This window comes from Bombus impatiens, unplaced genomic scaffold (genome assembly GCF_000188095.3).
Source record: "Bombus impatiens unplaced genomic scaffold, BIMP_2.2 scf_0129, whole genome shotgun sequence".
In the NCBI taxonomy this organism is placed as follows: Eukaryota; Metazoa; Arthropoda; class Insecta; order Hymenoptera; family Apidae; genus Bombus; species Bombus impatiens.
Window position 1 is genome coordinate 1 of NT_176548.1, and position 13,705 is coordinate 13,705.

The 13,705-nt window shown below is 35.4% G+C and overlaps 1 protein-coding gene across 1 annotated transcript; it reads right to left on the reverse strand.

The window, feature by feature from the left end:
* Window positions 1-3,554: 3,554 nt before the first annotated feature.
* LOC100741694 (venom serine protease Bi-VSP-like) lies at window positions 3,555-7,190 on the reverse strand. Its single transcript, XM_003486612.4, has 7 exons — window positions 6,707-7,190; window positions 6,029-6,114; window positions 4,974-5,264; window positions 4,551-4,853; window positions 4,284-4,385; window positions 4,061-4,212; window positions 3,555-3,789 (listed from the first exon to the last, which is right to left on the reverse strand). Exons 1-7 carry the CDS (start codon window positions 6,712-6,714, stop codon window positions 3,631-3,633), a joined length of 1,101 nt encoding a protein of 366 aa, XP_003486660.2. The 5' UTR covers window positions 6,715-7,190; the 3' UTR covers window positions 3,555-3,630.
* Between the last annotated feature and the right edge of the window lie 6,515 nt (window positions 7,191-13,705).

The following is a 13,705-nucleotide window of genomic DNA, read 5'->3' on the forward strand; positions in this document are numbered from 1 at the left end:
TTTAAATTACACGTTTGTAGAATACGTCTTACGCTTGTCACAAGAGGGCCATCGATATCAACACAGGACTAGCGATGTTAATGCTTTCTCACTAGTGGTCACATTGACACTGTTTGTTTCAATAAATATAACTTCTAACACAAGTTTTTCTATCCCAGTGTCTAAGGTAAAGGTCTGCTAGGTAAGCCTTACTGAAGAGTCCCAACTAGCAGATCTCGGACGAAACACTACTTCTCTCTTCTCCATTTCCTTTATTTGTCCACCCTACTTCATCCATCCCCCCTATGCTTGAGTCATATGGGCAAGATGAACTGACAAAGAAGGAGGAGCTTCGCGACGGAGGACTTACCCATGGACGGCCTTTGGCGCAAGAGCTACGATCAAAAACAATGCAACAATCAAGCAAAATGCAACTGATAAAAATCCTTTCTGAACATCCTTGTAAGGGAAAGCAGAAAGTCCGCAATAATGGTAGAAGCTTTAATGGTTTACAGGGTATAGGGTAAGATACTAGAAAGGTACTCGCCGCTTCACCGTCGTCTGTGTATGGCCACACACTGGGTGTCCGGGAACCTTACTAGCCGATTTAGGTTAAGAAATGTTGTATATCTTTACACCTACGTCAATATTAAATATCCCCTCCTGATCCGGAGTGGGAGGCTGCTCCACTGGGAAACGTCGCAAGAGAGGGTGGTAGGAGATTCGACCGGCCTTGGATACAGTGTCCCGCCGCTGGCGATGGTGTGGGAGGGAGGAATCCATTTTCAATGTTCCTGCCATGTATATAAACCTTCTTCCCTTCTACCATTGTGTCTAAGGCATGAGCCTGCTGGGTAACCTTACTGATGAGTCCACTAGCAAGCTCTGGACGAAACACACTTTTTTTTTTCTTTTTCTCCATCTTCTTTCATATATCCGAGACCATTGGCAACTGTTGGCTGTAGATGTCGCTTGCCGGGGTGTATACTGCTGTATTTTCTTCTTATTTAGATGTCGTAGAAGAAAAATCGGACTTCGGAAAAGTACAAGGCGCCGGAATTTGAACCCGGGATCCGAACGATTGTACTCTAAGGCGCTAACCATTGCGCTGCCGTCGTCCGACACTAGTTGGTGTCGAGTGGTGACATTTGCGTTCTCGTGTGCCGCCACGAGAGGAAATCTCGGTGTGGGCGTGCTTTCTGAACGAAGAACGCGGATTCGTTGTTCACACTTTTCGTTAGGAGAGTGAGGGTGCCCATTGGTTATAGCCAACGTTAATGAATGGAGATAGGAGGAGGAAGCCTCCTACCAACGTGGCTCGTGGGTGACATTGTTTATTGGAAAAATAACTACCCGCTTTGTCCGTAATTTGTAAGAGTGCGCAATAAACCTAAGCATTGTTCTAAGGCCCATCCATAAACCGAAAACACTTACAGGCTTAGAGATTCCTTCAAGCTATTAAGATTACGTCAACAGATTCAGTTTATAGCATATAGTATGTAGTAGATCAGTATATAGTATAAAGTTTCAGACAGCGCACGGACCATCGTACGCGCCGTAACATAGAGAGTTATAAGAATATACATAAAATAAAATTAAACATCGCAAAAGTAACTTAATTAGAAATGACTACAATGTATGATGTATAATATAATGAATTCCAATTGTCTAAAAAATAGTACAATTTTATAAAGATTTTAGTATAAAAAGTTTTTAAAAGACGCTGATACTGTTATATAGCATTTTCAAGCATTTACGAACATTAATGTAATTATTAGGTCTTAGTTAAAGTCAAATTAAGCCAAGGACGGAACATAGAAGTATTTAACACTGAAGCTTTCGAACTAAATTGAAATTCTGTCTTTCTAATTTTCATACAGAAATTCATTCCTTTCCCGAATTAAAATTCTAACTGAAATACTAAATAAATGTTAAAAATTTTGATTTCAATGAAAATATCACAATTTAATCAAATAAAATTTCAATCACAATATAAAATGTATAAAATTTAAATTAATTTGTAATGTCGAGCGTGAGGGCCCGCACACATCTGGCCTCTAATGTTGCAGTGGCCTGGTTTCTGATGTGAATTGAGGTTACACGAGTCATGCAACAGAAACCGTTGGAATGTTTACTGTAGAGTGCCGCTACAACTATTTCTTTTGAAGGAGAGCTATGCTATTACCCCATACCTTTGTTAGGCACCTTTGTTATACCTTTTAGCTCCGACGTATATATCTGAGCGAATGTAGAGTGATTCCTTGATATTCATGAACGTCACCAGACTACATCATTGTGCCATTTCTTCCTTGTTTCTACCAAATTTCCAAATTGGACAAATTGTGAATGTAAACAACTAAATAAAAAAAAAAGCTTCTTCCTTGTATACCAGCCTTTAGATTAACAATCTAAACAAACATACAAAGTAGTTTTATAAAATCTGTATAAAATATAGTTTACATGCGCAATATTGAATCTTTCAAGGGGATACAAAGGTAATGTACATATGCATTCTCATGCAACAAAATACAAACAGATTTAATAGTATTAAATTTTTTATTCGTCACAATAGTTTGCGAGTTTATGTCTCGTAAGTATCTATAATGTGTAAGTATACCTTTGGCTGAATGGAAATTTCTCTTACATATGTAGTATGTAAATAGTCTAGAGCAAGGACAAGAAAGGATATTCTATTTGAAGTGAAGTTTAGTTTTATTTTAACAAGCAATACCCAGTGCAAAAACTGACTACAATATCTTCGTACGTCTTATTCTAACACTCGGCTTACAACGTCTGTCTTCACAGGTCAAAAAATGCTGAGCCTCCACATTCGCACCCTTCTCTCACTCCATTACTCATTTGGCTTTGACGTCACCAAGGCATACCCTCTTCCTTAACACACACACACACTCTCTCTCTCTCTCTCTCTCTCTCTCTCTCTCTTCCCCAGCACTCTTACGATTCTTAGTTTATATGTTAAATTTACGACTTATACTATCCCCAGAAAACTCAAACTTAAATATATGATAGACCAAGCGCATACCCTCCCCTTTTTTTGATATTACACATATAGTCAAAATGTGGAAACATTGTGTTGAATTGGAAAGTGATAAAAAAATAAGTAAAGTTTCGATATTGAACGTGATTGTATGAGCACACAGAACATTTTTAGCGAATAAAAAATAGTTTTGAAAGACACGAGACTTATCTTGTATTTTATGCACTCTCTGTGTCCGAACTTCCAGAAGCTCTCTATCTTATGAAGCGTTTTAGATCAGCCGGAAAATTTTGTATGTACATACAAGAAGTATACGTTCTAAGTGGAATATTTAATCAGGCTCTTGATAGATCAGAAAGAAAATTTATAGAAACTTTCAGAGAGTTGGTTTATTATTATCAAAATTAGTATAAATATGATTAATGGAAATTTAGTTAATGATCGTTTATCATCTTTACGTATCTAAGTGGTGCAGGTATAACGTAGGTAAAAAATTAGTGTAGTTTCAAAGTTACATTTCATGCATTTTAAGACTATAATTCTTGACGTAAAAAACAATATAAATTTGAGCTGCCTCTTATCTCCACAATAAGAAAAGCCAACTTTACCTTTCGTACACGAAAAATGATATTTATGGAACAATAATAATCGTATTATTGCAAGGCTGGGAGAATGAAGTTGTCGAGGTACGACGTGATCCTAGTGTAAACACCAGGATATCCGGCTACAGCACACGCATGACCATAAGACACAGCACCTATTAGGTAGAAGGTTAATTGCTGTCGTATCATCAGTGGTCCGCCGCTATCACCCTTAAACGATCGTTAAATTTTTAATCAAAGATACTGAAATATATCAATCGAATTATATTGAAATAATTATACTATAACTAATATTAGAAGGAAATTAGATTAAATACCATAATTATGTGTGAGAAACTATTAAATAACTATTAAATATTAAACTAAACTATTAAATTGTTTATCCATTATTTTTAAAGTTTAAGACGTCGATTTGATGTTGATTCGAATTAATGCGTCTTCAGACACCGTATAATTTGTAGTTAATCTGTAACTTAATTACCGTACAAGCATCCTTTCCACCCTGAGCATACCCGGCGCATATTATACCATCAGTGATAGGTGCATTAGGAAATTTGGAATAAGTTGTCTTGCATTCGGCGTTGCTAACCACTGGCACTTGTACTTCCATTAATACATCACTTCGTGGTCCTCCTACGAAGAAAATGAGAAAGACATTTAAGACTGGAACTGTTTAATTTTATTATAAAATTGGTATCACTTACTATATCTTAATGCTCCCCATCCAGCAACAAGGGGGTTATAGCCCACGAAGTCGTTATTTCGTAGGGACTCCTCTATGGGGAGACAAATGGGATGTATGTACTCTGAAAAATAAGAAAACAAATGAAAGTAAAAAAAACGAATAACGAAAAGTATAAGAAAGAATAGTACATGTTTTATGATACAATATGTGTGTATGGTAAGAAATTTTAGGAAACGATTCTCCATTAATACTCGTAGCATATACTCAACAATATTTGAGGACTTACTCGAAAATGGCACCTCCTCCACCAATCTAAGAATGGCAATATCATGATTGTGTATATTGGGAGTATAATCAGGATGTATTAGTTTAGATTCGAATCGCATTTGAATAGGATGCGCTCCGTCGTCATCTCGTTTTAGATTTAAGTCTCCGATACGAACCACGTACAAGTCACTGCGTATTGCACAATGTGCTGCGGTCAAAACATGCCTAGCCGATATCAGGGAACCTCCGCACTTCCATTCTGGTTCAGTATCTGGGTTTTGGGGATTACGAAAACCTAATGCAGCGATCCACGGCCAAGCACCTAAAACGCAATAGTTATAGTTGCGAACATACATCATTTTCTCTCGCGTAAGTACCTTTAAACTTCATTCTTCGTAGTAAATCGCTTATTATTAATCGGAAAGGAACAGATAAAACGTACCAAGCTTAGCTGGTTTACCATCAACCACCCTGGTATGCTCGCCGTTGCTGAAACCACAATATGGTGGACGCAAGGGCACGTACTTATACACAGTTTCTATTAAAATCCCTCTCTTCTCCTTGTTTGGATCGTTTGGACAACAAACGATCGGAGCATGACCCTCATATCTGCATAGTGATTGCCTCAAAAAATCGGTAGCTGTATGACCCTGTGTCTGCAGTATTTCTTGCAGAGGATTACATGTTTTAATGTTGAGACAGTTGCCTGTTTGATTGTTCGGTGTTGTACATTCTGGATCAAACAATTTTAAAATAAAACATTTATACAGTTCGAAAATGCGTAAGAACGCGACACCGATTACTCAACTTTCGAAATAAAAAGCCGATCAAGTCCACCGGATTGCCCAACAGACAACTTTTGACGTGAAAATATAAAGTTTTAATTGATTAGATATTGTGTTAGCCATACTTGAAAGATAAGGACTACCTTCAACCTCATTTTTTAAATAAACACTTTCTCTGTTCTGCGGTAAATATAATATAGGAATTCAGGATAATTTTTAGTGAATCATTTTATGGAATTAGGAAAATTCTCAGCGACAGTATATAACACAGTTAGGTAAAAGTAATTCAAATGCAGTACTGACATTAAACTAAAAATCTATAAAGTTGTCATTGGAAATTCCGAGAATATCTTTGCATCTTTATCTTAAGCATTACGCCAATAGTTTTCATGGACGTGATGCAATGTTTATCACGTTCATTTTGTACGTAAAACGAGTCGTTGGAATATTCGCAAAGTTAACGAATCTTTTTCTGGAAACTAAACCAAGGAAGTAGACGTGAATAATCAAGTTCAGTTTTGCCACTAACTTCGTCGCCATCTCGAAAATAAAAAATTATAAAAATCGTTTGTATTTTATGTGGTATTGCGTAGCTTCTTTCTTTTCATTGATAATTAACAAACGCGTAAAATTTCGAAATAGCTCGAAGGTTCCGTGACGAGGTCGTATTAGAATCTGAAGTGCATGGAAAAAGACAACTTAAAGTGCAAACCTTCGCCAGACACCATGTGAACTAATGGATGCAGGAGAGTAATTAACACCAAACATGCAAACAACACTTTGCGATCCGTCATTTTTCTGAAATGAAAAAGTGACGAATTAAAAGACGCAGGACTGATAACGATGAATGAATCTAATAAAAGAAGCTTGGTTCACACTATGATTCAATGTTTTGAAACAAAGAGCGAAAAACTGTGGCGATTTAGAAGGACGCGGAACTGACAACAATAAAGGAAACCTACTTCGTATTATAAATTGAATTTGCATTAGAAAAGAAGCACGATCATGTGAAATAGATGATAGGAATGACAGATATCATCGACATACGTTTCAGTGTAATTTCATTTTTGAAAATTGTTTAGTTTAACACTACAACGATTAAACTCGTCGCAACAACGAGCTTCGAAACTTTCATTTGTGCAATTCCCTAAAAAGCGTCATATTACCTTTTGCAAAAATTAACATTGATCTTTGTTGAGTTAATAAGATGACTACAGACAACTTAGAAGGAAAATACAAATAGGAAAGTTATTAATTCAGATAACTAGTTAGAGAAAAATCTGGATATTTGTAATTATTAGAACACGTTTCTATACGCACATAGGAAGATTTATAACAGAATGCTCTTTGCTACATAACTTCAAATCTTATTGTTTCTATTTCTACTTACCTCACCATTCTTCGAAAAATAAGATACAATTGCACCGACTTCCCTCTAAGTACTTATTTATACCATCATTTTGTCGCTTCTCTTACAATTATGTATTATATAGCACATTCAGTCGTACATTACTTGTTGATAGTTCTAGTACTAAAATTTGTAAAATACCAATAACATGGTAACAGAAATAAACACTTTTGCACGTAACACATCACATAAAAGTTACTTCTACGATAAAAACTGTTTACTTGTGTGACAAGTGCAACTTTAATTGATCTTAAAAATGATTGATCTATAGTCACAGAATTATCAAAAACCAAATTCGATCAATCTTACGACCCTTTTACTTACACACTTGACGGCTAATTGAGAGATGCCTGTCACGATGAGAGATGTTTTTAAACTTTTTTATGCTCACTTTTACGAAAATCTTCTAATTCTTCGACAATGGTGCTTATATTGAAATATTTCTAATGTCATTCGAAGGTGTCAATTCTCCTCCTTTTTCTAAATCACACAAGAATTTTCCCAGTTACATGTGTTCAAAAATACGTTGAACCATGCAATGAATGAAGTATATGTCACCTACAATGAAAAAGAGATTTCCTATACTGGTCCATTCTTTTCCTTATTCTTTGAATACCAGCATATTCTTCGAAATTATGAATAAATCTGGAAAATTGTTTAATCTGAAAAGAGACATAAATTATTAACATCGTTCATCCATAATGATCAATATCATTCAGAATTTTTGTTTTGTGTTGCAGTAAAAGAAGGCAGCAATTCAGTGCTTGATAAATTATTTCTTCCTTGCCTAACACAATTACTTGTTTCTTTCCTTAATTCGTTACTAATAATTCAAATAGACTTAATGGTTCATACGATGAAGCAACATACCAGAATTGGAGAAAATGTGTAATCTTGGGGGGGTACCCAAAAATATATAATCAGAGCTGTTAACATAGTTTGTAAAATCTTTTATTCTGTCCAACTTGCTATTCCATGATCACATTGAGGTCCTTTTATTCCAATCACATGAGCATGATAATCTGGCTCTTCAATGTATAATATTTCAAAATTTATTGGATGTATAGGATGTAGAAACCATGATATCAAGGTATCCATTCTTTTTTCCCAAGGTACAGTCTCATTAAAAATTAATTGTTTATATTCTAGTAATTACATATTTTCAATAGAGCATAGTCAAAGATATATACCTCAGCAAATATAGGGATGATTTCTCCATAATCAAAATGTCACCAGGCTGTGGCCTTGATGTGTCATTGCGCCACTTCTTCTTTGTCAAATCAGCCTTTTGATTAACACTTTAAAGAAACGTACAAAGTAGTTTTACAAAATATGTATGGAACATCGTAAACATGGCCTATGTTGAAGCCTTCAAGGCATACAAAGATAATGTTCATCACGTACATGTGTACTTACATACAATAAAAAATGAACTGATTTAACAGTATACATTTTTTTATTCATCATGATAGATTGGGAATTTATGTCCCGTAAGTATCTGTAATGTGTAAGTATACCTTTGGCTGAATGGAAATTTCTATTACATATAGCTAAACATGCAGAAATAATGCATTTAATTCGGAAGTAATAAAAGAATAAGTAATGTTCCGGGGATGCACGTGATTGCATGAATAGACAGTAAGTTTTTAACGAATAAAAAATAGTTTTGGAACATGCAAGACTTATCTTGTATTTTATGAACTTTCTGTGTCCCAACCTCTAGAAGCTCTCTATCTTATGAAATGTTCCAGAGTAGTCCAAAATTTTGTATGTACATACAAGAAGTATACGATCTAAGTGAAATATTTAATTATTCTCTTGATACATGAGAAACAAAATTTACAGAACTTCTCAAAAAGTTGGTTTATTATTAGTTTAGATATAATTTGTAAAAATTTAATAAATGCTCGTTTATCATCTCTACGTATCTAAGTCGTGCAAGTATAGCGTACGTAAAAAGTTAGTGTCGTTTCAAAGTTACATTTCATGCATTTTAAGACTATAATTCTTGACGTAAAAGACAATATAAATTTGAGCTGCCTCTTATCTCCACAATAATACATTCCAACTTTATTTTTCGCGCACAAAAAATGATATTTATGGGACACTAATAATTTTGTAACACTGGGGTAATGAAGTCATTAAGGTACGACGTGACTCTCGTGTAAACGCCGCATTCATGACCAGATGAGACAACACCTATTTGATAGTAGGTGAATTACTGTGGTATCATCAATGGTCCTCCGCTGTCAGCCTGAAATGATGGTTAAATTTTTAATCATAGTTACTGAAATATTTCAATCGAATTATATTGAAATTATACTTATATACAGTAATAATCTATTATTGATTTATGTATTGAAATATTCCAATTTAGAATGTATATATTATATGTATTTTGAAAAAATTTTTTATTGGATCTTTGACACACGGTGTGTACGCGAACCTTTCCGGCCTTATTAGGTTAAGAGTAGGATCCCGCTCCACTGGGATACGTCGCAAGAGAGGGTAGAAGAATCGAGCCGGCCTTCGATACAGTGTCCCGCCGCTGGCGTGAGGGAGGGAGAAATCCGTTTTCAATGTCCTGCCATGTACATAAGCCTTCTTCCCCCTCCTTCCATCGTGTCTAAGGCATGAGCCTGCTAGGTAAGCCTTTTACTGATGAGTCCACTAGCCAGGGGCTCTGGACGAAACACACCTTTTTTTTTCCTTTTTCTCCGTCTTCTTTCATATATCCGTGATAATTGTAGCTCTGCTGGCTGTAGATGCCGCTTGCCGTGGTACTGCAGTATTTTCTTCTTATTTAGATATCGTAGAAGAAAAATCGGACTTCGGAAAAGTACGAGGCGCCGGGATTTGAAACCCGGGATCCGAACGTTTGTACTCCAAGGCACTAACCACTGCGCTGCCGTCGTCCGACACTAGTTGGTGTCGAGTAGTGATATTTGCGGTTTCGAGTTCCGTCACAGGAGGTAAGCTCGGTGTGGGTGTGCTTTTTGAAGAACACGGATTCGTTGTTCACACTTTTCATTAGGAAAGTGAGGGTGCCCATTGGTTATAGCCAACGTTAATGAATGAAGATAGGAGGAGGAAGCCTCCTACCAACGTGGTTCGTGGGTGACATTATTTATTGGAAAAATAACTACCCGCTTTCTCCGTAACTTGTAAGAGTGCACAATAAACCTAAGGATTGTTCTAAGGACCATCCATAATCCGAAAATACTTACAGAGTTAGAGATTCCTTCAAGCTAAGATTACGTCAACAGATTCAGTTTATAGTATATAGTATGTAGTAGATCAGTATATAGTATAAAGTTTCAGACGGCGCACGGACCATCTTACGCGCCATACATAGAGAGTTATAAGAATATACATAGAATAAAATTAAACATCGAAAAAGTAACTTAATTAGAAATGACTACAATGTATGATATATAATATAATGAATTCCAATTGTCTAAAAAATAGTACAATTTTATAAAGATTTTAGTATAAAAAGTTTTTAAAAGACGCTGATACTGTTATATAGCATTTTCAAGCATTTACGAACATTAATGTAATTATTAGGTCAACGTCAAATTAATCCAAGGACGGAACATAGAAGTACTTAACACTGAAGCTTTCGAACTAAATTGAAATTCTGTCTTTCTAATTTTCATACAGAAATTCATTCTTTTCCTGAATTAAAATTCTAACTGAAATACTAAATAAATGTTAAGCTCAATATCACAAATCTCGAACAAATACAATCGGATTGAATGACGACAATCGCTTAATTACGGCTATGGTAGAATCTAGGTTAAAATGTTAAGGGGTTTTCCCAAAATTCCAAAGGGAAGGCTTCGGTGTCTTTTCAGCTCCGATATATATATCTGAACGAATGTTTTTTTATTTATTTACTTATTTAAATTTTACAATTTGTTCAGTAGGACATTTGGTAAAATATTATAGCTTAGTGGTATAATAATATAACATGTGGATGGTTACCCCCAGCGGGATTCCATTTTCCAAGCTGTTTATTTTATTTCTATTGTGAGGTCTGCGGGATGCTTCTTCTTCAGTCTTCTTTCTATTTTGGTTTTATTCGTTTCAACAACCAGCTGGTTTTTGTGTGTTACAAGTCTTTCTTTATACTTTTGTGCATATCTGGCGATTTCCTCTTTGACTGTTGGAATCTTTAAATCTTTTCGTATGTTTTCATTTCTGACGTACCATGGAGCGTTAACTATTGTCCTTAAAATTTTTGCTTGCTTTGTTTCTGTTTTATTTATGTGATTCATTGCTGCCGTCTCTCATTGTAGGACTCCGTATGTCCAGATTGGTTTGATTATTGTTTTGTATAGATTTAGTTTATCCATTGTGCTTAATTTAGATTTTCTATTGGTTAACCAGTACATCTACTTCCTTTTTTCACGTATTCTGTTTATTATTGATTTTATGTGATGCTTCCGTGTAAGGTGTGTGTCTAAATGTATTCCTAGATATTTGACTTGCTTTGTTTGTGCTATGCGGGCGCCGTTCAGTTGGATATCTGGTGTTTTTCCTTTTCTAAGTGTAAATGTTATGTGATTGCACTTGATGTTGATTTTGAACTGATGTTCGCTTTTATTTGTTTGCTTTGCAGCCACTTTTCTATTTTTGTAATGTTTTCTTGTAGTAGTGCGGCTGCCGTTTCTGGATTTGCGTGCCTCACCAGTATGGCCGTATCGTCCGCGAACGTTAGTATTTTGCTGTTGACAGTTGTTGGTACGTCTGCCGTATATAGTGTGTATAGTATTGATCCTAGGACGATTCGTTGCGGTACTCCTGCCTTGATATCCTTAATTTCAGAATATGCACCATTTATTTTTACTACAAAGGTTCTATTGTTTAAGTAAGATTTGAGTAGTTTGTAGATTTGTTCTGGAAATTGCTTTTTGAATGTTTGAAGAAGTTTTTCATGGTTAACTTTGTCAAATGCTTTTTTGATGTCCATAAAGAGTGCCGTGCAATATTGTTTTGTTTCCAGCGCCTGTAAGATTTCATTGACGAGTCTGTGCATTTTTTCTATTGTGGAGTGTTTATTCCTGAATCCAAATTGATGGTCCGGTATTAGTTTTTCTATACTATTCTTGGTTTTAGGCCGTTATATTTTATTTCTTCTAGTAATTTGGAAAATGCAGGCAGTAATGATATTGGCCTGTAGGATGCAGTTAGATGTGGGTTTTTGTTTGGTTTGGGTAACATTACAATCTGTGCTATTTTCCATAGTGCAGAAAAGTACTGTATTCTTAGAATTGCGTTAATATTATCGTTGTTAGTCTTATTGCCTTTGGGGAAAGGTTTTTTAAGATTTTTCCATTGATCAAGTCAAATCCTGGTGCTTTACTTATCTCTGTTGCCATAATTAAGTTTGTAACTTCTTGCGCTGTTGTGCTGAGTATGGAGCAGCGTTTATCAGTTGAGTTGCTGACATTTTTTATTCGTCACAATAGTTTGGGAGTTTATGTCTCGTAATGTGTAAGTATGCCTTTGACTGAATGGATATTTCTCTTACATATGTAGTATCTAAATAGTTTAGAGTAAGAACAAGAAAAGATGTTCTATTTGAAGTGAAGTTTAGTTTTATTTTAACAAGCAATACCCAATGCAAAAACTGACTACAATATCTTCGTACGTCTAACACTCGGCTCACAACGTCTGTCTTCGCAGGTCAAGAAATGCTGAGCCTTCACACTCGCACCCTTCTCTCCCATCCATTACTCATTTGGTTTTGACGTCACCAAGGCATACCCTCTTACTTACACACACACACTCTCTCTCTCTCTCTTTCTCTCTTCCCCAGCACTCTTACCATTCTTAGTTTATGTCTTAAATTTACAACTTATGCTATCCCGAGAAAATTCAAACTTAAATATATGGTAGACCAAGCGCATACCCCCCCCCCCCCACTTTTTTTTGATATTACACATATAGTTAAAAATGCAGAAACATTGTATTGAATTGGAACGTGATAAAAAAAATAAGTAAAGTTCCGATGTTGCACGTGATTGCATGAGCACACAGGACATTTTTAGCGAATAAAAAATAGTTTTGGAAGACTCGAGATTTATCTTGTATTTTATGAACTTTCTGTGTCCCAACCTCTAGAAGCTCTCTATCTTATGAAATGTTCCAGAGTAGTCCAAAATTTTGTATGTACATACAAGAAGTATACGATCTAAGTGAAATATTTAATTATTCTCTTGATACATGAGAAACAAAATTTACAGAACTTCTCAAAAAGTTGGTTTATTATTAGTTTAGATATAATTTGTAAAAATTTAATAAATGCTCGTTTATCATCTCTATGTATCTAAGTCGTGCAAATATAGCGTACATAAAAAGTTAGTGTCGTTTCAAAGTTACATTTCATGCATTTTGAGACTATAATTCTTGACGTAAAAGACAATATAAATTTGAGCTGCCTCTTATCTCCACAATGATACATTCCAACTTTATTTTTCGTGCACGAAAAATGATATTTATGGGACACTAATAATTTTGCAACACTGGGATAATGAAGTCGTCGAGGTACGACGTGACTCTCGTGTAAACGCCGCATTCATGACCAGATGAGACAACACCTATTTGATAGTAGGTGAATTACTGTGGTATCATCAATGGTCCTCCGCTGTCAGCCTGAAATGATGGTTAAATTTTTAATCATAGTTACTGAAATATTTCAATCGAATTGTATTGAAATTATACTTATATACAGTAATTCCAATTTAGAATGTATATATTATATGTATTTTGAAAAAAATTAAGATTAGGAGGATATTAGATTAAGGACCATAATGATGTGTGAGAAATGGGCAAAACTATTAAATTGTGTTTATCTATTATTTTTTATGTTCAAGACGTTGATTTGATGTTGATTCGAATTGATGTACCCTCAGACACCGTATGTTACGCCGGGCGACCCTCTGCCTGGCCCAGGTCACACACCGCGGGCCAGAC

Bases quoted from the DNA above. Each gene is read 5' to 3' on its own strand.
- LOC100741694 (XM_003486612.4), bottom strand. The intron at 4,213-4,283 runs GTAAGTGATACC...TTTTCTTCGTAG, and splicing joins ATGGGGAGCATTAAGATATA to GAGGACCACGAAGTGATGTA. The intron at 3,790-4,060 runs GTAATTAAGTTA...CGATCGTTTAAG, and splicing joins GTGGAAAGGATGCTTGTACG to GGTGATAGCGGCGGACCACT.